The sequence below is a fragment of the Trachypithecus francoisi genome, unplaced genomic scaffold (genome assembly GCF_009764315.1).
Source record: "Trachypithecus francoisi isolate TF-2019V2 unplaced genomic scaffold, Tfra_2.0 Lachesis_group8, whole genome shotgun sequence".
NCBI classification, from domain to species: domain Eukaryota; kingdom Metazoa; phylum Chordata; class Mammalia; order Primates; family Cercopithecidae; genus Trachypithecus; species Trachypithecus francoisi.
This window is the reverse complement of record NW_022681473.1, coordinates 19,740,918-19,763,549: the sequence shown is the minus strand read 5'-3', so window position 1 is coordinate 19,763,549 and position 22,632 is coordinate 19,740,918. Positions and strand designations below refer to the sequence as shown.

The 22,632-nt window shown below is 50.1% G+C and overlaps 1 protein-coding gene across 4 annotated transcripts in view; it reads left to right on the top strand.

The window, feature by feature from the left end:
• Positions 1-22,632, top strand: part of PRDM11 (PR/SET domain 11) — an 88,656-nt gene that overhangs the window by 18,019 nt on the left and 48,005 nt on the right. For 2 of the 4 annotated variants that reach the window (XM_033204586.1, XM_033204583.1), the window contains exons 1-4: positions 16,151-16,646; positions 17,238-17,362; positions 17,723-17,826; positions 18,336-18,598. In XM_033204586.1, coding sequence (XP_033060477.1) covers positions 17,244-17,362; positions 17,723-17,826; positions 18,336-18,598 — 486 coding nt within the window. In that variant the 5' untranslated portion in view covers positions 16,151-16,646; positions 17,238-17,243. Of the gene's footprint in view, positions 1-16,150; positions 16,647-17,237; positions 17,363-17,722; positions 17,827-18,335; positions 18,599-22,632 lie in introns of those variants that run through there. The other 2 variants (XM_033204585.1, XM_033204584.1) reach the window with 2 other exon arrangements.

Below are 22,632 nucleotides of genomic sequence, written 5' to 3'. Positions count from 1 at the left end.
ATCCCTGTGCCTTTGGGTTATCATGATTTGGGGTAAATGAGCCACAGCAGATCCTGAGGCTGGAACTTGGGCTAAATCTAAAGGGATTTTGAATGAATGGTTTCACCGTGATGGTCCTTTGGGTCTGTTTTGACCTCGATGGTGGGAATGGCTTGGCAGAGAGACCCCTGAGACCTGCTTGGATGCTTCTTGGGGGCCCAGCTTCTGGAGTTTGCATGACCCTGAGTTTTCATAGTCACAGAATGCCAGAACCAGCAGATCCTAAAGGAAAATCCCAACGGCCTCATTGTGCAGATGGGTAAACTGAGGCTCGGAGAGGGAAAGGGATTTATCCAAGGTCTGTGCCTCCGTGGACGAGGTTGGAGTAACAGTTATTTATCGGCTGCTTATAACTTCACTCACAACAACCCGATTTCACTCTCATCTCCATTTTATATGGCGGAGGGGGGCGGTAACTGAAGGCACGGAAGGTGAAATAACTTCTCCAGGTCGCATAGTAAGTCATAGAGCTGGGATTCTCATCCAGGGAGTCTTGCTCCAGGGCCCGTGTTCCCAGCTTCTTCACCAAGCTGCCTCTTGTCAGCGGACTGCAGGACTGCCCTTGTTCCTGCCCTCCTTGCCTCTCCCATGCCCCTTGGGAGTGGGTTTACAGGGCTGCTGATGGGGTACTCCTGGAAATCTCCAACTGACGCCTCCCATTTTCTTCATCCATTCATCAAATATATATTGAGCCCTGCCGGTGCCAGGAACCGTTCTGGGTGCTGGGGATTTGGGAGCAGCCAGAATGGGAGGGGCTGGGAAGCTGGTGAATCGCCAGCCCAGTACCCTCATCTCCTCTGAGGCTGGGTTCTCAGGAGGTGGCATCTGCACAGCACTGTGGTCTCTGCCACACAGGCCGCACACTCAGATGCCCAGCCCAGGCCGGGGGCACATGTGAATGACAGGCTGACTGGAGACCTGGAGAGTGAGTGCCTTGCCCTTGCCCATCTGAGCAGGGCCACCACCCAGCTCCAGCGAATCGTTGCCACGTGGGACTGCCCGTGTGGTGTTGCCAGCCCTTCGGATTTCCCAGAAAAGCTGAACATCCACGTTTTTACATGGAATCTTCTGTTTCTTCCAAGTTGGCAAAAATAAAAATGGAAAAAAAGAACAGTCACCAGTTTGCAGCCTGTGCTTCCTTTCTGCCGTTGCCTCTCTGTAGGCCTGCCTAGGAGGGAGCAAGCTTTTCTTCTAGTTAATGGGCCCTTCACTCCCTGCCGTGGAAGACCCCCTCCCATTGCAGCCTGTCTCCCCGCCATGCTGCACTGCCACCTGGGAGTAGAGAAAAGGGTGTGGGCTTTGCATTGCACAGATTCCAGACAGCTGCTGTGCAGCCTTGTTCAAGCCACTTAACCTCTCTGAGCCTCCATTCCTATCTGGAAAACAAAGTAAAACTGTGCTTACTAGGTTGTGAACAGGACTAAATACGAACTGACTGAAACTCAAGTCAAGCAAGAATAGTCAAAAAATGGAATTTATGGGCTCAGCAGAAGCTCTGGAAGAATCTTGAGTTTCAGGTACAGTTGGATCCAGGGACTCACACTGTCATGAGGACTTGTTCTGTCCATCCTGCTCTGCTTTCTTAGTTGTGGCTGCATTCACGGGCAGGCTGTTGTATGAGGTGGCACAGTGGCTGGCTGTGCCCCTGCACACAGCAGATTTGCACTTCTATCCTTTCAGCAATCCCTGCAATGAAAGAGCCCTTCTCTTTCCAGTCGAGTCCCCCAAAGCCCCAGAATTGTAGCTCACAAATTGGCTAGACCCTGTATCCTCACACCAATCACTGTGGCTGGCCTGCAGATATGAGCACTGGTTGGTCAGTCCTCGGTGGCACTCTTACCCATGGAGTGGAGCATTGGAGATGGGGGCTCCCCAGGGACACTAGGGGGCCTGGATGCCAGCAGGCAAATGCATAAACATTCTAACTGGGCTGCAAGCCCCATGAGGGTAGCGACCTTGTTCACCCATGGTTCCTAGCACCTAGGACAGTGCCTGGCACTTGGTAGGATGTGAATGCAGAAGAGTGAGTGAACAGATATGCTTTACAGCATATGTAAAACACCTGACACAGAGCTGGGCATCAGCCACATCCACGCCCCTTCCACTTCCTTCCTGGAGGACTTCTGCCTTCTGAGCTGCACTTACCTTCCTGGTCAAGTGTCATGGCTCCACAGTGCCTCCTCTGTGTTTAGCTTGCCAGGTCAGCCAGAGAAGCCCAAGTATGCTCGTTTTTTTTGGCAAGCTTGACATACAGGGATTATAATCACTAGTGATCACATCACTTTGAATTCACAGGTATTATTCTCTGAAATAATCTCATTCTTTGTTTACTTCTTTATTGTTCAGCCCAACTCATTCATATTCTTTGTTACTCTTGTGAGACTGAGCTGTACTCAGCTTCAATTTCATCAAATGTAGGAAGGGGATATAATTCACCCTGCAGGGTTATAGAGAGGATTAAGTGAGATTACACAAAAATGGAATTCACCTGCACAAAGCCTGGCACAAAGTAGGTGCTCAAGAAAGGTCAGATACCCTTTGAATTCTTTTAAGTCAAGGTCTTTTTGGAGCTTACGTGTATGAGCCTTTCCATGAATACCTGAGAAGGTTCTTAATTCTCAGTAATGACCACTAATGACACACACGTACACACACACACGCACACACTATCACAATCGCGAAGAACCCTAGGTCTCATAGTATAGGTGCCAAAAGTGGCCAAGAGTCAATGGATCAGCAAGACAGTTTATTACTCACAGCACAGCAAACATCAGGATCATCAGTAGGGATTAGCCTACTCTCAAGTCGCATAAGGTGGCCCAGATGGTAACTATTCACACAGTGGGCTGTGTTGCACCAGAACTCAGGGCTGAGGGCTCAGCAGCTTTTGCAGCAAGCCATAAACAAGTAAGTTTCTCTTCTCCAGGGAGTGAGCAGTTGCACAGTGTTCACACCAACATGTCCTTGGCCAACTTAATTACCTATATCACTAGCAGCAGAAATGGCTCAGAGTCAGAGGATAGCGAGGCCTTCCAGGTGGATATACTCAGCAAGGATGTTTAGGGATGCTTAAGACCCAAGGAGGACTGCCTCTCTTATTTCACACACCAGACACACACACACACACACACACACACACACACACGTGCCATACTTGTCTAATAGAATGGTGAGCTGGCTGCCTGACGGTGAGTTCCCTGTTGCTGGAGATACTCATGCATGCTTCAGGATGATGTATACTGTGGTTTCAAGCATCTTGTGATTTAGACTAGTGCATCTCCAACTTCAATGTGTGTACAGATCACCTGGGCAAATCGCCTTAGGCCAACTGATTTAGGAGGACTGCAGTGCAGAACTCAGGATTCTGCATTTCAAACAAGTTTCAGGAGATGCCGAGGGTGCCAGTCCACAGACCATACCTTGAGAAGCAAGGATTTAGTTGACTGTTGAGGTGTCTTTAATTCTGAGATTCTGGGCAAGATTGGGCAAATACACAGCCAGTGAGAATGGCTGGGCAGGATGGAACAGTGAGGGAGGGAGGAGAAGGGGATGGGGGAGAAGTAAAGGTTGATGGGGTAGGGGCTGGGGGCTGTAGTCAGGTTCCCTGGACCCCTTATGCCCCTGCAGCCCCTCTGTCTACAAGCCTTCCCCTCCAGGTCTTATGGTCCAGACCAGGGGACCCCTTTCCTTGCAACCAAAACACTGAAAAAGAACCTCATGGTGTTTCCTCAGGTTCTGTGTCCCCAGAGACCCCCAACTCCACAAACTGTGAGGAGTGTAGGTATGAGGGCTTTGCACAATGTCCAGGAGAAAGGTTGGGGCTGCCTGCACTGAGTGGCTGGCGGTGGGTTTCTGTCTCCTTCTGCCTCCTCTGGTGGCCTCGAGGTTTCTTCCCCTCTGGGTCTCACTTTCCTTGTCTAGAAAGGCGGGGCTTGGGTCAGGGCATCTCCAGGCATCCTTTCAGTTCTACCCAGGTTGGAATCCCAGCCCTGCCCACTAAGAGCCACAGGTGTGGTGTGCGGGGAGATCACTTACACTCTCTGGCTTTCTCACCACATCATGGGGGTAAGGAGCTGGCTAGACGAGGACACACTGGGTCTCCAGCACCTGGCAAGTGGTCAATGCAGGACAGCTCTGATTCTCCTTGGAGGAATCTACACATCCAGGCCTCTTTCAGTCATGATCTTCCTAGCTGCCACTTTGCCACCTGAAAGTGTGGCTTCAGCCCAGAGACTCCTAGCAGCCTGGCCCTGGTCCTCTACAGGCCACACCCCCTTCCCCTCAATTCTTATTTGGCTGTGGCTGGTGCTTGGAGTTCTGGAGCAGGTTGGCCTCAGGGAACTGTTAGGACTTCAGGACCCTCTTCCACAGGAACAGCAGTGGTTGGGAGGAGCCCCCTGTGCCTGCCTCACCCCAAATCACTGACATGCTTGGGGTGGGGGTGGGGGAGGGGCAACCTGGGACTTGTATTTTAATTCTAGTAATACTGATAAGTATTTGTTACTTTTTATTGTGCAAAAAAGTAGATAGAAATGTATAATAAACTCCCACATACCTATCACCCAGCCTCGACAATTAAGCCCTAGACATCACTAGTATATTTTTAAAATTAGAAATGCATGCATCTGGTATAAAATTCAGTAAGAAGTAAGTACCTCTCCTCCTCTAGCCCTCAGTCTAGGAGCAACTGCCACAGCCTAGAGTTGTTCTGAGAACATATGAGCACATCTAAGTGTGTATGTCCTTTAACACTTTATGCAGCTGGGGCTTGTTTGTTTTATATAACACACATATAGCTTACTGGCTTTGTGCCAGATACTGTTCCAAGTGTATTACAAATGTTAACTCATTTATTTCTCATAACAACCTTACCAAGAAGGTGCTGTTAACCCATTTATGCCTGAGGTTGCAAGTTTTTGAAGTTTTGCAGTCAGACCTTGGCGATGACCTTGAGCAGTAGGATGTAAATAACTCCCATGTGCTTAGCTTTCCAATAATGGAACACTAGGCATAAATGGGTTTTGATATCCCCAGGCCCAGAGAAGTTAAGGAACTCCCCAGGGTCACACAGATGGTAAATAATGCAGCTGGAAGTTGAATCCAGGCAGCCCAGCACCAGAGTCCATGTTCTTAACCACCATTTTCTGCTGTCTCTCCGATGACATGTTCTCTTCCTAGCTTTCGTTTTGTTTCACCACCAAATGAGTAATTCATTCGACAAATGTTTATCGTGTGCCTACCTTGTACCAGGCACTGTTCTAGTTGCAGGGGATACAGCAGTGAACAAAACAGAGAAATATCTCTGCCTTCCTGGAGTTGACATTCTAACTGGGGAGGCAAACAGAAGTGTTACCTAAGTTTGGTGGTGACACGCACTCTGGAGAAAAATAAAGCAAGGGGCCAGGTGTGGTGGCTCATGCCTGTAATCCCAGCAATTTGGGAGGCTGAGGCAGGCAAATCACCTGAGGTCAGGAGTTGGAGACCAACCTGGCCAACATGGCGAAACCCCGTCTCTACTAAAAATACAAAAATTAGCTAGGCATAATGGCGGGCACCTCTAATCCCAGCTACTAGGAAGGCTGAGGCAGGAGAATCACTTGAACCTGGGAGGCAGAGGTTGCAGTGAGCTGAGATCATGCCACTGCACTCCAGCCTGGTGACAGAGTAAAACTGTCTCAAAAAAAAAAAAAAAAAAAAATTCAGCAAGGAAGAAGTGGTAGCAAGCATCAGGGGGTTGCAGTTTTATATAGAGAAGCCAGATAAAGTAACATTGAGTGAATGCTTAGAGGGAGTCGGGGAGCAAGCCACATGGGTATAAGGGGGAAGAGCATCCCACACAGAGGGAACAGCCAGTGCTGAGGCTCCTGTTGGAGGCAGAGCAAGGTAGCCCCTGTGGCTGTGATGAGGGGTTGGAGTGGGAAGGGAGGAAATCTCAGAGGGAGTGGAACAGACTGTGTCAGGCTGGCACACTGCTGAGGAGCTTTTGTGGTTCACTGCATGAGGCGGGCACCGTGGGGGGTTTTGAGTGGAGGGAAGGGGGTACTTGATCTGCCTTATGTTATAACAGGTACACCCTGACTGTGGGTGGGGAATGGACAGTAGGGGTAGAGTGGAAGGAGGGACATGAGTCAGGCTGTCTCTGAAGCCATTCCAGGAAGAGGGAGTAGTGGCTTAGAGCAGGGTGGCAGCCGTGGAGGAGGAGGTTAGTTTTGTTCCATGGCTTCCTTCTTTGAAACCGCTCACTCTCTGTTGTGTGGCTGTGCTGTGTGGTGTTATTTAACCAATCGCCCCATCCCCCTCCATGGGTACATTGGTTGTTTCCAGTCTTTTGCTATCCCAGACAGTGCTGCAAGGAATACTGTTGCACAGATGTCTTGCAGAAATTCCTAGAAGTTATAGGATTGAAGGTTATGATAGGCTTTTCTTTTTTTTTTTTTTTTGAGACGGAGTTTTGCTCTGTCACCCAGGCTCAAGTGCAATGGTGCAATCTAGGCTCACTGCAACCTCCACCTCCTGGTTTCAAGCAATTCTCGCGCCTCAGCCTCCTGAGTAGCTGGAATTACAGGCACTCACCACCACGCCCCGCTAATTGTTGTATTTTTAGTGGAGACAGGGTTTCGCCATGTTGGCCAGGCTGGTCTTCAACTCCTTGAATTCAGGTGATTCACCCACCTTGGCCTCCCAAAGTGCTGGGATTACAGGCATGAGCCACCGCGCCCAGCCGGTTATGTGGATTTTTTAAAAGGTCCCCAGTGCCAAATTGCTTTCCCTGGTGCTACTAGTTTACACTTCCACCAGCAATGCTTTGGAGAGAATGCCTAGGATGTCACTTCAGTGCAGATCTTGGGCTTAAGGGAGAGGGGTGGCTGATGGTGAGATGCTGTGGCCCCACTCTGTTTGCCCCTTTGTAGGCCGAGACACCATCAAGGCAGATGCTTTACAGAGGCACAGGCAGAGTGCTGGGCCCAGCTGGAATGGGCCTGGGGATAGATGGGATCTGCCGCTTTGATAGGGCAGTGTCCCATTGAGGATGGCTCATGGCTGCAGGTGACAGAAACCCTGTTGCAGACAGGCCCAGGCAATAAAGCAGTTTAAGAGGAAGTGCAGAGGTAGCACGGATTTCAGGACCTATTGCTTCAGCACCTCAACCATGTCAGTTACAGTTTCTGTCTCTGAGATGGTTCCCAACACCAGCCCCTTCTTGGATTTTCCAACCCAACTGGGTGTCCAACAGTTCAATTCAATTCAATTCAATTCAATTCGCAACTAACTATCTAGAGCTGGTGCAGACCCCACAAGATAAGGGCTCAGTTGCACAAGACTGCCCTCAATTCAGACACCGGTCATAAGTCCCGCGTGACTTGTACCTCTGACCAGCATAAATCCAGGGCTCCTACAAACCCCTTTCTCAGGTGTGATAATCCACTTGAACAACTCACAAAGCTCAGGAAAGTGCTTTACTTACTGCTACTGGTTTACATAAAGGATTCAGCTCAGGAATGGCCAGATGGAAGAGCTGCACAGGGTAAGGTGTGGAGGAAAGGACCTGGAGCTTCCATGTTCTCTCTGGACCTCCACCCTCCCAGCACCTTGCTGTGTTCACTAATCCAGAAGTTTTCTAAATCTCCTTCAAGAGTCTTCACAGAGCTTCGTCTCCAGCCCCTCTTCTCCTCGCCGGAGGCCAGTGGGTGGGACTTCCAACCTTCCAATCATGTGTTCTTTCGGGTGACTCAGCCTCATCCTGAAGCTATCTGGGGGATCCCACCCTCAGTCATCTCATTAGCATAAACTCAGGTGTGACCTGGTGGGGCTCCTTATGCAGCACCAAAGACACTCCTATAACCCAGGAAATTCCAAGGGTTTTAGGAGCTCTGTTTTATTAGCCAGGAACCAGGGACAAAGACCAAATATAGTCAGCCTCTCCTATCCATGGGCATCCATGGATTCAACCAGCCATGGCACAACAGACTTTATCCTTGTCATTATTCCCTAAACAATACAGTACAGCAGTGATTTACATAACATTAACATTGTATGGGGCATTATACATAATCTAGAGATGATTTAAAGTATATGGGAGGATGTCCAAAGGTCATTTGCAAATACTATGCTATTTTATCCAGGACTTGAGCATCTTTGGACTTTGGTATCAGAGAGGGTCCTGGAACCAATTCCAGTCAGATACCAGGGTGCCAATGAATGTGTGTTTCTTGTCCTACCACCCTGTCCCCCCGCTCTGATGAACTCCCTTCATGCTGAAGATGCTTCCTGCTGGGGTCCTCTGCAGGACGTGGCTCCCATTTGCAACAATGACTGCATACTTTCGTCTTCAAGTCATGAAATAAAAGCCCTTCCCTTCCCTTTGATTTGGCCAAAATAAGTCAAATATCTGACCTTGGAGGGAAATGTCATGTGCTGATTCAAGGCTAGGTTCCTCCAGTCACTGGGGAGGGAGGTGGCATTGCTAGAATTGGCTTAGATGAACCTGAGCCCAGCCCTGGTGTTGGACAAAGTCTCAGCGTCTCTGAATCTCACTCAATAGGCCCTGTAAGGGAGGTATGGCACCTGAACAAAGTCCAACTTCCAGTGGGGAGTAATGAGGTAACGGATGCCATAGAAGCCACCAGCAGTATCCACTGTGAGAAGCAAACACATAAAACCCGGTACGACCCTTGACCACCTTCTCCACGATCATGAATCTTTACACTGCTTCTCCAAAGCTTACCAAGGGTGGAGTCAACAGGCCACCTTTAAAAAGTTCTGGCCGGGCGCGGTAGCTCATGCCTGTAATCCCAGCACTTTAGGAGGCCGAGGCAGGTGGATCACCTGAGGTCAGGAGTTCAAGACCAGCCTGGCCAACATGATGAAACACCGTCTCTACTGAAAACACAAAAATTAGCTGGGCGTGATGACACATGTCTGTAATCCCAGCTACTTGGGAGGCTGAGGCAGGAGAACAGCTTGAACCCGGGAGGTGGAGGTTGCAACAAGCTGAGATCAGGCCACTGCACTCCAGCCTGGGCAACAAGAGAGAAACACCGCCTCAAAAAACAAAAACAAACAAAACAGAAAAACAAAAAGTTCTGCAGGAGGGACCGCCTTGGGAGCATGTGTTCCACCGGCCCTGGCTAGCTATACCGGTGATGCTTAGTGGTGACTGCCCTGTGGGTAAAAGCTTGAAACCTCATTTTCCATGGCCCCAGCAGGAGCCTCCACTGGCTGGACCTCAGTTCCTGTGGCTGCAAAATCAGGGACTGGACAGGTTAGAGTTCCCTGCCCTTAGGGCACCAGCCGATGGTTTTTCTTTATATTTATTAACATACATACATTCAGAAAAGTGCACATATTGTAAAAGCTGGCTGAGTTTATTTCCACAAAGTTATTACACCCATGGGACGAGCACCCAGATGAAGAAATAGAACATGACCGGCATCTTGGAACTCCCTCTCCTGCCTTTTTCCAGTTATTCCCAAGAATAACCACAAACTTCACCTCTAACACCATACTTGTGCCTGGTTGGTTTTTTTTTTTTTTGGTAACTTTATTTAAATTGCATCATACAGTATGAGTCTGTACACTTTGGGGGTCTCCTTTCTTTTCTTGGCATTATCACTCATCCAGATTATAGCATGTAGTTGTAGTTTGTTCTCATTTCTGCATAGTATTCTGTCCACTGAATTATTTTTTTAAACATGAAGCTTACTGAATATTGTACAGTATCCTATGATCAGGTAGGACAAGTGAACAAACATGTCAAATTTCTTTGCTTTTGCTTGGGATGATGGCCGCTAACCAGTGTGTTAACCCTGCTTATCATGTACCCTGTGTGTATACGAAGAACTAGGAAAATGAATGAATTATTACCGAATGCATGCAGTCTTTTTAGTAGATAAGATCTTCCAAAATGGGAATCATAAACAAAAATAAAAACAGGTATGCTTCAAGGTAGAAATATGGGGGTCCCTACTGATTGATTGATTCATTGATTCATTCATTTATCAAATACGCATCAAGCACCACTTGTATGCTGGATACTCAGTCTCTAATCTGGATTCCTCCTTTCTCCTAACCGATTGGCAGGATCTCAGCATCTAATGACAAGTGGGTAAAGATCACTGGAATTATCTTCTTTAGCAGTTTCTAAACTAAATGATTATGAACAGGTCCTCTAAAGAATATTTAAGCAACTATTTTTCAGAAGCAAAAAGAAGAAAACAGAAATACACAACCCTCTTCCTGAACTAGCCACTAGTGATACCTTAAAATATATCCTCCCAGACCCGTATGTACAGATCTGCATCATTATGTATAGACTTTAAGTGGAATTATTTTGTACACCTGTGTAGGATGGAAAATTAAAAAAGTATTTTAATGGAACTACTTTGTATCTATCTTTTCATAGCTTTCATTAACAAAATCCTTGTTTTTCAGAACAGTTTTAGGTTCACAGCAAAACTGAGCAGAAACTAGAGTTCCCCATACACCCTGCCCCCACACACATCTAGCTTCCCCAATTATTAACATCCCACACCAAAGTGAAACATTTGTTATAACTGATCAACCTCCACTGACACATCATTATCAACCAAAGTGCATAGTTTACATTAGGGTTCACTCATGGTGTTGTACCTTCTGTGGATCTTGACAAATGTACAATGACGTGTACCTTCCATTGTAGTATATACAGAGTAATTTTACTGCCTAAAAATCCTCTATATTCCACCTATTTGTCCCTCTCTCCCACAACCCCTGCCAACCACTGATCTTTTTACAGCCTTCATGATTTTGCATTTTCCAGGATGTCATATAGTTGGAATCATACAGTATGTAGCCTTTTCAGGTTGGCGTCTTTCACATAATAACTTGCATTTTCATTTAGCAATATGTTGAACATGTGTTTTCATGTCAATAAATATTCCTCTTCAGCATTGTTAATTGCTGTCTAATCATTGTATGCTAATATTTCATTGTATTTCATTGTGACATAGGATAGCAGTTTCCCCCGTTTTGGAGGTTTAAATTATTTCCTATTTTTTGCTATTAAAAATAATATTGCAGAGGATAGCTTTGTAGGTAAATCTTTGCACGCAATATAAATGCATCCTTAGGATACATTCCTGGTTGTGGGCTTGCTCATACAAAGGATTTACTCACTTTGAGGCTTTTGATACGTGTGCCAAATTATGCTCCAGAAAGGTTACACCAATTTACACTCCATCCAGTGGGATATGAAGTACTAATTTCCTCCACACTCTTGCCAACTCTGAATAACATCAAGATTTTTCATCTTTACCAGTTTAATTCAGGAGAAATAATATTTGTTTTAATTTATATTTATTTGAGTATTAATATCTTCTTGGTTTTCCTTAAAGCATATTAGCCATTTGTTGGTCTTTGCAGAATGCTTGTTCGTGTTTTTATCCATTTTTTTTTCTATTGGGGTAAGCATCTTTAGAGCATATATTTATAAAAAGTGTTTATTAGGGGCATTCACTGCTTATAAAGGCCCTCTTCTAATGTCAAAAAATTTTTGGCTGGGCGTGGTAGCTCACGCCTGTAATCCCAGCATGGATCCCAGGGCAGCTCACCTGAGGTCAGGAGTTCGAGACGTCTGGCCAACATGGTGAAACCCTGTCTCTACTAAAAGAATACAAAAAATTAGCCAGGTGTGGTGGCAGGCGCCTGTAATCCCAGCTACTCGGGAGGCTGAGACAGGACAATCGCTTGAACCCAGGAGGTGGAAGTTGCAGTGAGCCAAGATCATGCCATTGCACTCTAGCTTGATTGACAGAGTGAGACTCCATCTAAAAAAAAAAAAAAAAAAATTCACCATCATATGCACGTCTGATGTCTGTTATACTTTTGAATATTAATAAAATTAATGATAATATTTATAGAGTAATTATGATAGGTCAGGCATTATGCTGTGTAAAACAGCCCTGTGAGATAGGTTCTAATATCAGTCCCACTGGACAGATGGGGAAACCTGGCAGGTGTGGTTAATGCATTTTCTCAAGGTTACACAGTTTGTGAGTGGCTGTGCTGGTGTCAATTGATTAACAAAATACAGGGTGACATAAGGTTTCCATGAATTCAGTAACACTGTTAAATACATCTGTCTTTTGTGTTCATCACAAAAGTATTCATTTGCAAATCTGTCTTATACATATAAGTTCGAGGCATATAATTTATGTTCTCTATAGGCATGCTTGCTGAGAATATAAATTCAATAACTCCCTGTAATAATTCCAAGCCCTTGCCCACCTCACACATGGTTTACTGTTAAGGACTATAGTTGGACCTTTTATTTTATAGGAAAGAGAAACTGAGGGCAAGGCAGGAACTTTATCCGGGTCACCTAAAAAATTGAAGGCACAGCCAGAACTGAGACCCAGGGCTTGGGATTCCTAGCTCAAGTCAAGGTCAGCATGTGGCTTGGGCCAGCAACCTAACCTCATGTCCTTTTGATATCAATGGGGACAACACAGATGCTGTGGTAGGTACCAGAGTGAATCTTCTAGATTCTCATAGTGCCAGCCTCTAGGGAAACCAAGTGGGCACAGATCCCCAGTCCCCTGGCTACACTGGCTCCTGGGCATTCCAGGATCCTGGCACCCTGTCAAGGGTGAAAACAGAGCTGCAGGCTCCTGGGCTGCATTCTGCCCCCTCCTTTTGGGTTTGCAGCTCACTGCTGGGTTTGCAACAAGCCTAATCTCTGCATGTGCAGACTTAGAGGAGCCAGCTGAGAGGGAGCATTGCCAGCAGCTTGGAATCCTCCATGAGGCCTGCCGACCACCCTTCCCCCAAGCCTTTTGCTGGGCAGGTAGGACTAGAGCAATCTTCAGGAAGAGCTACGGGGGCTTTACCTGGGCCAGGCCTTAGAGTGTCTGCTGAGGTGGACTCAATGAAGGACACCAGCCCATGTTCTCCCTCTCTCTCTCCCCAGTGGGAGTTCATTTGGTCCTGCCACATCCCATCTTCTCCCTCCCTGTCCCTGTGGCCTTTATCACAAGCGCAGAAATCTGTCTATTTCAAAGTAGAGAGGTCTATGGACCACTTAAGAGTTGGAATGCACATCAGTCCTTTGAGGCTTGATCCTGGTTCTCCAGACAGCCAGCTCCGAGTAGACAGAAATTATTTGTGCATATAGTCAATAAATAGGTGTCAGATAATAAGAACTCGGTAATTCATTTTGTTTCCCTTTATGCTTTGGCTGCCAGGAGGCTCAGAGTTGAATGAAGAACTCAATCACTAACCCTTTTACAACAGATTTCTGGCATAACCAACACCCCTCTTTCTCCATGAGGCCTCTGACACTATCTCTGGTTGTTTCTTAACTGTACCGTTTAGTATGTGTTTGTTTTATAAAACATTGCAAGTCTTTCGTGTGGTGAAGGTGGGATGTGAGAGATAGGACATAAAAACAAATGTCCCATAGATGTCTTTACTTTGAGATACAAAGTAATGCTTTGCCCACAGGGGTGATTTGCTGGGAATGATTTAAGACAGGAAAATGTTTGGATGCCTCGGTCCTTCTCTTTCAATCTCCCTTCCCCTCCCCATCTTCTCTTTTCTCCCTCCTCTCTTCTCTTCTCTCCCTCTCTTACCCTCCATCCTTTATTCTCTTACTATTGCCTATTCTCCCTCCAAACTCTTCCCACATCCCTCTGTGCCCTCCTCATTTATTCCTAATGGAGACCACCTCCACCTGGCAAGTATCAGTATTTCCATTTTGCAAAAGAAGACACTAAGGCCCTAGAGAGTGTAAGTGACGTGCCATGGCCACACAGCTTATCCTCCTCAACTGATTGTCAGAATCAGGCTCTGAGTCTCATGAGTCTAATTCCATCCTACCCCACAGTGCACCTCTTCACCCTTCAGTGCCCACCCTGTCAGCATCTCTCACTACCTGCTCTGCCTGGCAGAGATCACTGGAAGAGAGCTCCATAGGGAATCAACCCCCCACGCTGTTTTTCCTGCTGAGGTCTCTTTCAGAATTGAGATTCCCAATGGGACGAGTGGGACATATCAGAGGGGCCAGTGAGATATGAAGGGGGACATTTGGTGAATATTTACTGAGGATATGCTGTGTGCTGGGCAAGGCGGAGAGTCAGCCAAGCAAAGTTTTCAGCGTGCAAAATTGAAAGAGGTCTTCACTCTCAGGTGCCAGTCCTGCAAGCGTGTGACCCTGAGAGTGAAAACCTCCTAGTGCCTGGCTTGTCTTTCCCTAGTCTTGGCCCTGGTGCCAGGCACTGTTACAGGTGCTGGCAGTTCAATGGTGGCCTGCACCCTGCCCTTGGGGAGCTTACAATCTCTTAAGGGAAACAGATATTAATCAAGTAATCCTGTTAACAAAAGATGGTTACACATGTCACACTGCCATGAAGTGTGACATGGGGCTAGGAGAGGGGTGTTTTTGGTGGCAGTTGGAGGGGGGCAGTGAGGTCTGAAGTCTGGGCAGGAGTTCCCCAGGTATTCTGCAGGCAAGGACGCAGCAAGTTCACAGGCCCCATGACAGGATGGAGAATGGCACACAGGTGGGGCTTGTGGAGGGCAGGGGGGCCAGAGCAAGGGAGCTCCATGAAAAGCAGTCCTCAGCAGTCCATTCCAATAAAGCCTCAGAGTTTCCAAATCACTGACTTAAAAAAAAAAAAAAAATCCAAGCCAATAGAGAGAATTCAAAGCCACCCCTTAATGATGTCACTAGCACTCATCTTCCTGATCAGCATTCTTTAGTGGGATGTACAGAGACTGTGCCTGGCCCCTCCACACTCGTCTGTGTCCACGGAATACAGCTATGTCTGTGATAGAATCTATTATTAGCCACATTTTCTAGATGAAGAAATGAGAACACAGAGAAGTTAGATAACCTGCTGTATTAGTCATCTCAGGCTGCCATGACAAAATACCGTAGACGGAGGCGCTTAAACAACAGCCATTTATTTCTCACAGTTTTAGAGCCTGAGAAGTCCAAGATCAGAACGCCAGCCTATTCGTTCCTGGTTGTGGCACTCCGCCTTGTGGATGGCTGCCTTCTGGATGTGTCCTCATGGTGGAGAGGGCCCTGGTGTCTCTCCCTCTCCTTATAAGGGCACCTAACCCTTATGACCTCAGTTAATCTTGATCACCTCCTCACAGCGCCATCTGCAAATACAGATACACTGGGGCTGAAGGCTTCAACGTATGAAGGGGGTGTGGGGACCATAACACCTGCCCAGGATGACACCGCCCGTCAGTGCGATTTGAACTCAGGCAGTGCCTGTCCAGTGCCCAGGCACCTAACCGCTGAGGCTGCGCCCCAGGATGTATGGTAGGGGGTACTGCCCATCCCAGTGAGAGCGCCTCAGGGCAGCGGGCGTTCAGGGATCCTTCACAAATCCACAGGGCCTTGCTCCCACCTGGCTGCTGAACTTGTGAGCTGGGGCCTGAACCCACTTAAGGGTGATCCCAGCGATTGTTCGGTAAGAGGACTGGACAAGGATACTGCATGGCGAGGCCAACCTGAAACACTTGAATCGGGGGGTTCAGCCAGTTTCCAATTTACTGAGCAGCCATTGGGCGTGGTCTGCATGACCTTGGGCAAGTCGCTTGACATCTTCTAGGTCCCAATTCCTGCGCCCTCAGAGGTCGCAGGGGGCCATCCCACAGGCTGTGAAGTCGGCCGAGTACCCAGCGGGGGAGCCCCTGGCATAACGCAGCCAGAAGGCAGGCGAGCGGCAGGCACCCTGGTCCTGCCCCGGACCGTGCAGGTGCGGCCGGCCGCGGCTGAGCGAGCGGGTGCCCGGTGTCTGCACCGGTGGCAGCGCAGGCCCCGTCGTCGCCGCCACGCCAAGGCAGCTCAGAGGCTGGGGACACCCGTGCGGCCTCCTTGGCGCTGTCGCCCAGCCCAGGCGCCCCCTGGGCCGAATGCGCGCCGGGCCCGTGGGAGGCCCTGGAATGGGTCCACCGCCCAGCCGGGAGCGGCCCCCAGCGGCGCCCGCTTCCTCCTCCCGCCGCCCCGCCCGGGCGCCCGCTTCCTCCCGCTCCCCGCGCGCCCCCCTCCCGGCAGCCAGCCAACTGCGTGCCCCCGGGGCCGGCAAGAAGCCACATGCCCCCGCAAGGAATGCCGGGCCCGGCGGGCGGGGGGCGGGCGCTGGGCAGGGCCGGGCGGCCGGGCAGGGAGCTCCCCGCCGGGAAGGCTGGCGAGAGTGGGAGAGCCGGCCCGCTCCTGCCCCGGCCGCAGCGCACACCGGCCCGAGACGGGGCGCCCACGGGGCAGGGGGCGGCGCGGCCCGGCCCGGGCAGCCCTCCCCTTCCCCACCGCGCGCCCCTGGCCCCGCCGGCTCGGAGGAGGGGGCAGGCCGTCACATTTCCCTACACCCCTCCCAGTCGCCGCCGCCGGCTTTGGGGCCCCGGTGGGGAGCAGGGGGCTGATTAGCCGAGGAGCAGGGGTGTGGCCAGCGGGGCCCCGGGTAGTGAGTCACACGCTGTTCGCCCAGTCCCGGGGCCCAGCGCAATCCCAGCCCCAGCTGCGTGCCACCCTGGCCCCGAAGAGTGTCCCCAGGCTTGGCATGAGGACCCCGGGGTGCCGAGGGAGGGGCTGAAGCCCGGCACAGTGGTGGAGGGCGGTAAGCGGCGTGCTGGGGAGTGTCCCCTAGAGAGAGTGGGGTGGGGCTGGCGCCCTGGCTGGCCCTCGCCAGCGTCCCCAGGCCCTGCCTGTACCTGCTCTGAGCTGACAAAGGGGCCTGGCTGCGCTCCCCACAGTCCCAGGGTGAGGGGCTGCCCTGCCACGCTCTGAGGGCCCATTCAGTCCGCCCACTACCCCTTGGCCCCAGTTGGGCTTGAGTTGTTCCCTCCCTTCTCCCCTTTGCAGTTTTGCGCCCAGGTTCATATGGGATCCTCCTGCCCTTTGCCCTTTGGTCTGGGGGTCCAGGCTGTGCTTCCCAGCGTGGCCTCCTGGCCTGGGCTGCCCTAGGCTCCTGACCCCATGGGGCTGGTGGCTCCAGTCGTCCCCAGGACCAGCCCGGGATGGAAATGGCATTTCCTCTTGGCTGGGCTACAGCTGTTTTTGTTGTCTGTGTTCTCAAGCGCTTCCTCTGGGGATGGCAGGGAGGGTAACCAGACTCCGCAAGACCCCCACTTGCCCTCTCCGCCACTCACCCTTCTTCCCCTGTTTCTTTGATCCTCTTCCTGTGCTGGTCCCACCTCCTGCGTCCCAGGACAGAATGACTGAGAACATGAAGGAGTGCTTGGCCCAGACCAATGCAGCCGTGGGGGATATGGTGACGGTGGTGAAGACGGAGGTCTGCTCACCACTCCGAGACCAGGAGTATGGCCAGCCCTGGTGAGGCCCTTGTGTGGGAACTGGAGAGGGAGAAGTGGGAGTGGAAGGTGCCTGGGCTGGGTTGGTTGGGAACCCTGGGAAACGTTCTCACTCCTTGCCCACCTTCCCTAACCCTGCTCCCGGCAGCTCCTGGGTGCAGGCTCTAGAAAAATTCAAGCAGTGGCCTAGGGAGGTCTGTGCTCGCATCTCAATCCTCCAGTTTTTCCACCACCTCCTGCACTGTACAGCAGACCAGCTGGGACTCCTCTGCCCACCCCACATCTTCTCGGTCTCCTGGCGAGGTCCCCAACTTTTGTCCTTACTGGGCTCTCCTTCTCTGATGACTTCTTTGCTTTCTTTTCGGGCCTCTGCCCTGGCCAGCTCTAGGAGACCGGACTCCTCGGCCATGGAAGTTGAGCCCAAGAAACTGAAGGGGAAGCGTGACCTCATCATGCCTAAAAGCTTCCAGCAAGTGGACTTCTGGTGTAAGTGGAGCTTGGGGCTCTGGGCTGCTCCTCCCTTCACCCCCATTGCCCCATTCCTGGCTAGAGAATTTGTAGCAATGCTACTATGATAGGTCCTCACCTGCCATATACCAGGCCCAGGTCCAGGCCTTGGTTAGTCATCATCATTAGCCATCCAAGTGGCTATTGTTGGCCCCATTTTCCAGAGAGCACACTGAGTCTTGGTGAGGGTTAAGTATCCCGCCTGAGGTCCTCCAACCCAAAGGAATACGGTTGCACTTGGACTCCAAAGCCATGCTCTTTCTTCCAGTTTTTTAAAACTTGAGACAAAGGGAGCTGCTGGCCTCCTTGACATAGGCAGGCCCGTTCTTGGAGCCCCCAGGGAGCATATGGGTTATTGCTAATGATGACCCTGGGGCCTGCAGCTGACTGTCCATGGGTGGGCCTCCTGCCAGCCCCTCTGCCTTCCCCATGGGGATCTTACATCCCTGCAACAACTGAGGCCCTCCCTTCTCTTGCCATCCCTCCAGTCTGTGAGTCCTGCCAGGAGTACTTCGTGGATGAATGCCCGAACCATGGCCCCCCAGTGTTTGTGTCTGACACACCAGTGCCCGTGGGCATCCCAGACCGGGCAGCGCTCACCATCCCACAGGGCATGGAGGTGGTCAAGGACACTAGCGGAGAGAGTGACGTGCGATGTATCAACGAGGTCATCCCCAAGGGCCACATCTTTGGCCCCTACGAGGGGCAGATCTCCACACAGGACAAATCAGCTGGCTTCTTCTCCTGGCTGGTGAGTGTGCCCTGGGCTACTCATGGGAGAGGTTGCCAAGGAACATGGAAGGAAACCACCAGGGGGAGCCATACTGGCCCAGCTTGGCCCCAGAGCTTTTCTACCATCCCTTCTGGACCTGTTGATGTTGGATCTTGCTGTCCCCTGGCCCTGGCTGAGTGGCTGCAACGCTTGGTGCCCAAGGGCAATGCTGAGAGCACCCACATGGCAGTAGTCAGCAGATTAGGAAATCACCAAGCAGAACTCAGGGCAGTGTGTGTCTGGTGAACCATTGGGCGGTGTTGAACCAACGGATCTTCCAGAGTGGGTGACTCGGAGATGGCCTTTGGGAATGCAGAGCATGACTTCCCACTTCCAAACCAGTAATATCAGGCTCTGGGCTAGGTGCCAGGGGTAAACCCTTCAACAAGACAGACATGGTTCCTGTCCTCAGGGAGCAGATGGTCTGGTGGGAAGACAGGCATTGAACAAGCAGGTACACGTGTGATGTCAGTTGCAACACAGGGTACTTTCAATAGATGGGTTGCAAAGATGAGCAAGAGGGGTTTTCAAGGGTATGAGGAGGAAGGGTTACCAAAGCAACTTTAAGGAATCAAGCTTGAGCTAGTGGGCAGAGATAGGGGAGTGTGGGGTAATAGAGAAAAAACATTCTAGAGGGTAAGAAGATCCTCATTTACTACAAAAACACTTGTTGAGTATCTCCTTTGTGCCAGGCACGGTGCTGGCCCTGGAAGTACAGTGGTGGGCCAGACAAGACAATCAGGTAAATCCTGCCTTCATGGAGTCCTCTGTGGGGAAGACAGAATTAATCAAAGACTAAAACAAATCCATGTCAAATTATAACTCTGAGGGTGATGGAGAAACAGCGAGGCTGGGAGAAAGTGAACAACCAGGGAAGTAATATGGGTGGAGGTCGGAGAAGGCTTCCTGCTAGTTGAGCTGTCATTGGAGGTGAATGCCTACCAGGTGAAGATTGGAGAGGTGCCTCCAGATGCTTTGAACAGCAAGAGCAAAGGCCCTGTGGCAGGACAGCATAGCACATCTGAGCTACTGGATGAATGTCAGTGTGCCTGGAGTGCAGCACACACAGGGGCCTGGAGGAGATGATGGAGGCATGATCATGTAGGACCCAGTGGACCAAATTAGGACTTCTGTCCTTTTAAGAATGTAGAGGGGGAGCGGGGAGTGACTTGGTCACATTTGTGTTTTGAAAAGATGATTTTGGCTGCAGCCTGGAGAACTGATTGAGCTCAGGGGCACTGGTCAAGAATGGGTACCCACACCCCTTTCCCCAGGTAGAGCGTGTGGGAGTTCTGTAGTCGGCAATGCTGGAAGACTGCACTAGGGTTGGGGCACAGACATGGAGCCAAATGAACTGCTTTGTGAACTGTATCAGAGAGGAGAGCTCTGACTTAGACATAGACTAACTGGCTTAAGGAAGGGAGCAGGAGGTATCAAGAACATCTGCAGTCTCCCAACAGGTCGTTAATAGTGTCTTTCTCTGAGAAATGGAGGAGGCTGGAAGGGAACTGGGTTAAGAGAAAAATCGTGATTTGGGTTTGGGACTTGTTGTGTTTGGAGTAACAAGATATCCAAGTGGTGATGTGAAGTAGGCAGTTGGATATATGGGTCTTAAGCTTGGAGAGGAGACTTGGAGATGTTGCTTAGTGAGTCACCTGTGCGTGGGTGGTCAGTGGGGGAGTGGGTGTGGAGCACAGAACCTAGGGAGAGTGTGATGAGTGAGAGGTGGAAAGGCCTGTGACCAAGCTTGGAGGGACTTTAGCAGTTCATGGTCTAGAAGGGGAGCTTGATCCTGCAAAGGAGACAGAAGGTTTGTAGCCAGAGAGGTAGGAGGGAAACCAGGAGAGTGGGTGACCTGGAAGTCAGGGGAGAAGAGAGGTTCTCCAGGCCACAATGACTGACAGTGCCAAGTGCTGCTGAGAAACCAACCAGAAAGACTGAAAAGTGTCCCGTGGATTTACTCTCAGGGAAGCCATTGGCAACTTTAGCAAGAGCTATTGTAGAAAGCAGTGGGTCTGAACCTGAGGCAATTTTGCAGCCCTGCCTCCTGTCCCTGGACATTGGGCAATGTCTGGAGACCTTTTGGTTGTCACAGCTCAGCGTAGGGGTAAGCTGCTGGCATCTAGCAGTTGGAGACCAGGATTACTGTAAACATTTTACAATGGACAGAATAGTCCCTCATAACGAAGAGTTATCTGCAGAAACCCTGCTGGAGAGTGATGGGGGTGGAACCTGATTAGCATGGAAGTGACCAGGCGTAGTCATTTCCTAGAAGTTTGGTTACAGATAAGATCGGAAGTGAGGAGAAAGGTAAGAGTGAGGCGGGGGTGTGTGTGGTCAAGTTTGTTCCTTAGACTAGCATCCTCAAAAAGCCAGTGGGAGGGGTTCTGCTGAAGTGCTTGAGTGTAGAGTAGAGATAAGACATGATCCCTAACCTTTTACATCACCTCACAGGGTTCACATGGAGACACTGGACCAAAAAAGGGGGTGGATCAGCATCATTCCTGTCCCTACAGGGTTAGCCCAGAGGATTAGAGCAGATAGAGGTAGTTAGGTATAGTGGGCCACATAATGGCCCCCCAAAAATGTCCCTGTCCTAATCCCTAGAACTCATAAATATATTATCTTCATGGCAGAAGGGATTTTTTGCAGATGTGATTAAGTTAAGGATCTTGAGATGGGAGCGATGATCTTGAATTATCTGGGTGGGCCCAGTGTAATCACAGGCATCTTAATAAGAGGGAGGTGGGAGGCTCAGAGTCAGAGAGAAAGAGATTGGAGGATGCTGCTCTCTGCTGGCCTTCAAGATAGAGGAAGGAGCCGGGAGTCAAGGGATGCAGGCAGCTTCTCCAAGCCAGAAAAGGCAAAGAAACACATTCATTCCCAGAGCTTCCCAAAAGAATGTGGCCCTGCCAACACCTCGATTTTAGGATTTCTGACTTTTAGAACTATAAAGCAATACATGTATGTTGTTTTAAGCCACTGTGGTTTTGGCAGTTTATTGGCAATTTATTTACAGGAGCAACAGGAAACTCATATAGGAGGCTTTTGTGTTTGTGCGGGGACATCTGCTAAAGTGTGCAGGGAAGTGGAGTGAGGTGGCCTGAAATTGAGGAGCTCAGAGAAGGTGGGTTCTGCTTGGGATGAGGAGAGTTCCCGGTGCCCATGAGGTGCTCAAGGGAGCTGTCCAGAGCACTCTGGTGTGTGTGGCTCTGCAGTAGAGAGACACTGGGATGACGGGGAAAGCTAAGTATATAAAGTCATGCAGCTGAAGCCTGGAAAAGGGAGGGCATTGCCTATAGAAAAGGTGCTTGGGGAGGAGAGAAGAGGCATTTGCTTTGGAATATGAGTTTAAGGAATCATTGGAGGGAGAGTTGAGAAGGCGTGGAGCAGTAGGAGGAGACAGTAAGAAGTCTCCTTGGCCCCCTTAGCAGGAGCTGTCTCACGGGCGGAAGCCAGATTGCTGCGGATTAAGGCGTGAGTGGGAGGTGAGGAGAGGGAACCAGGAAGGGTGCATGGCTTGTTTTAAAAGTCTGGTTGCCCACTGAGCAATTATTATATGCCAGGTGCATACAGGGCACCTCTGGCATCTCATACTCTTCCTCGAAACAGTCCATAGGGTGGGGGTTGCTGCCCCTCTTGTTCTGATGAGGAAACACAGGATTCCCATAGCTGGTCCACAGTAGACTTTGGGTTCCTTCAAAGATAGTGTCCCTCCACCATGCCACCATGTGAGGACTTCCCTTATTGGGAGACATTGCTAATGGGGTGGAACAGTTAATAGCTACTCTGAGCCTGTTTTTATTATGTGTCCAGATTCAACCCAACCTTACATACGCAGAGCAACTCCGGAGCACTAGGTCCTGAGCAGGGAGCTCTAGGGATAACAGGAATGCATGAGGTTTGCTCTCTGTTCTTATGGAGCTTGTGGTTCAGTTATGAGGGCAGGGGCCATGGTGGATAGGAGGGGAGGAAGCTTGTTCCCAACCCAAGTAATACAGAGGCAGAGTGTT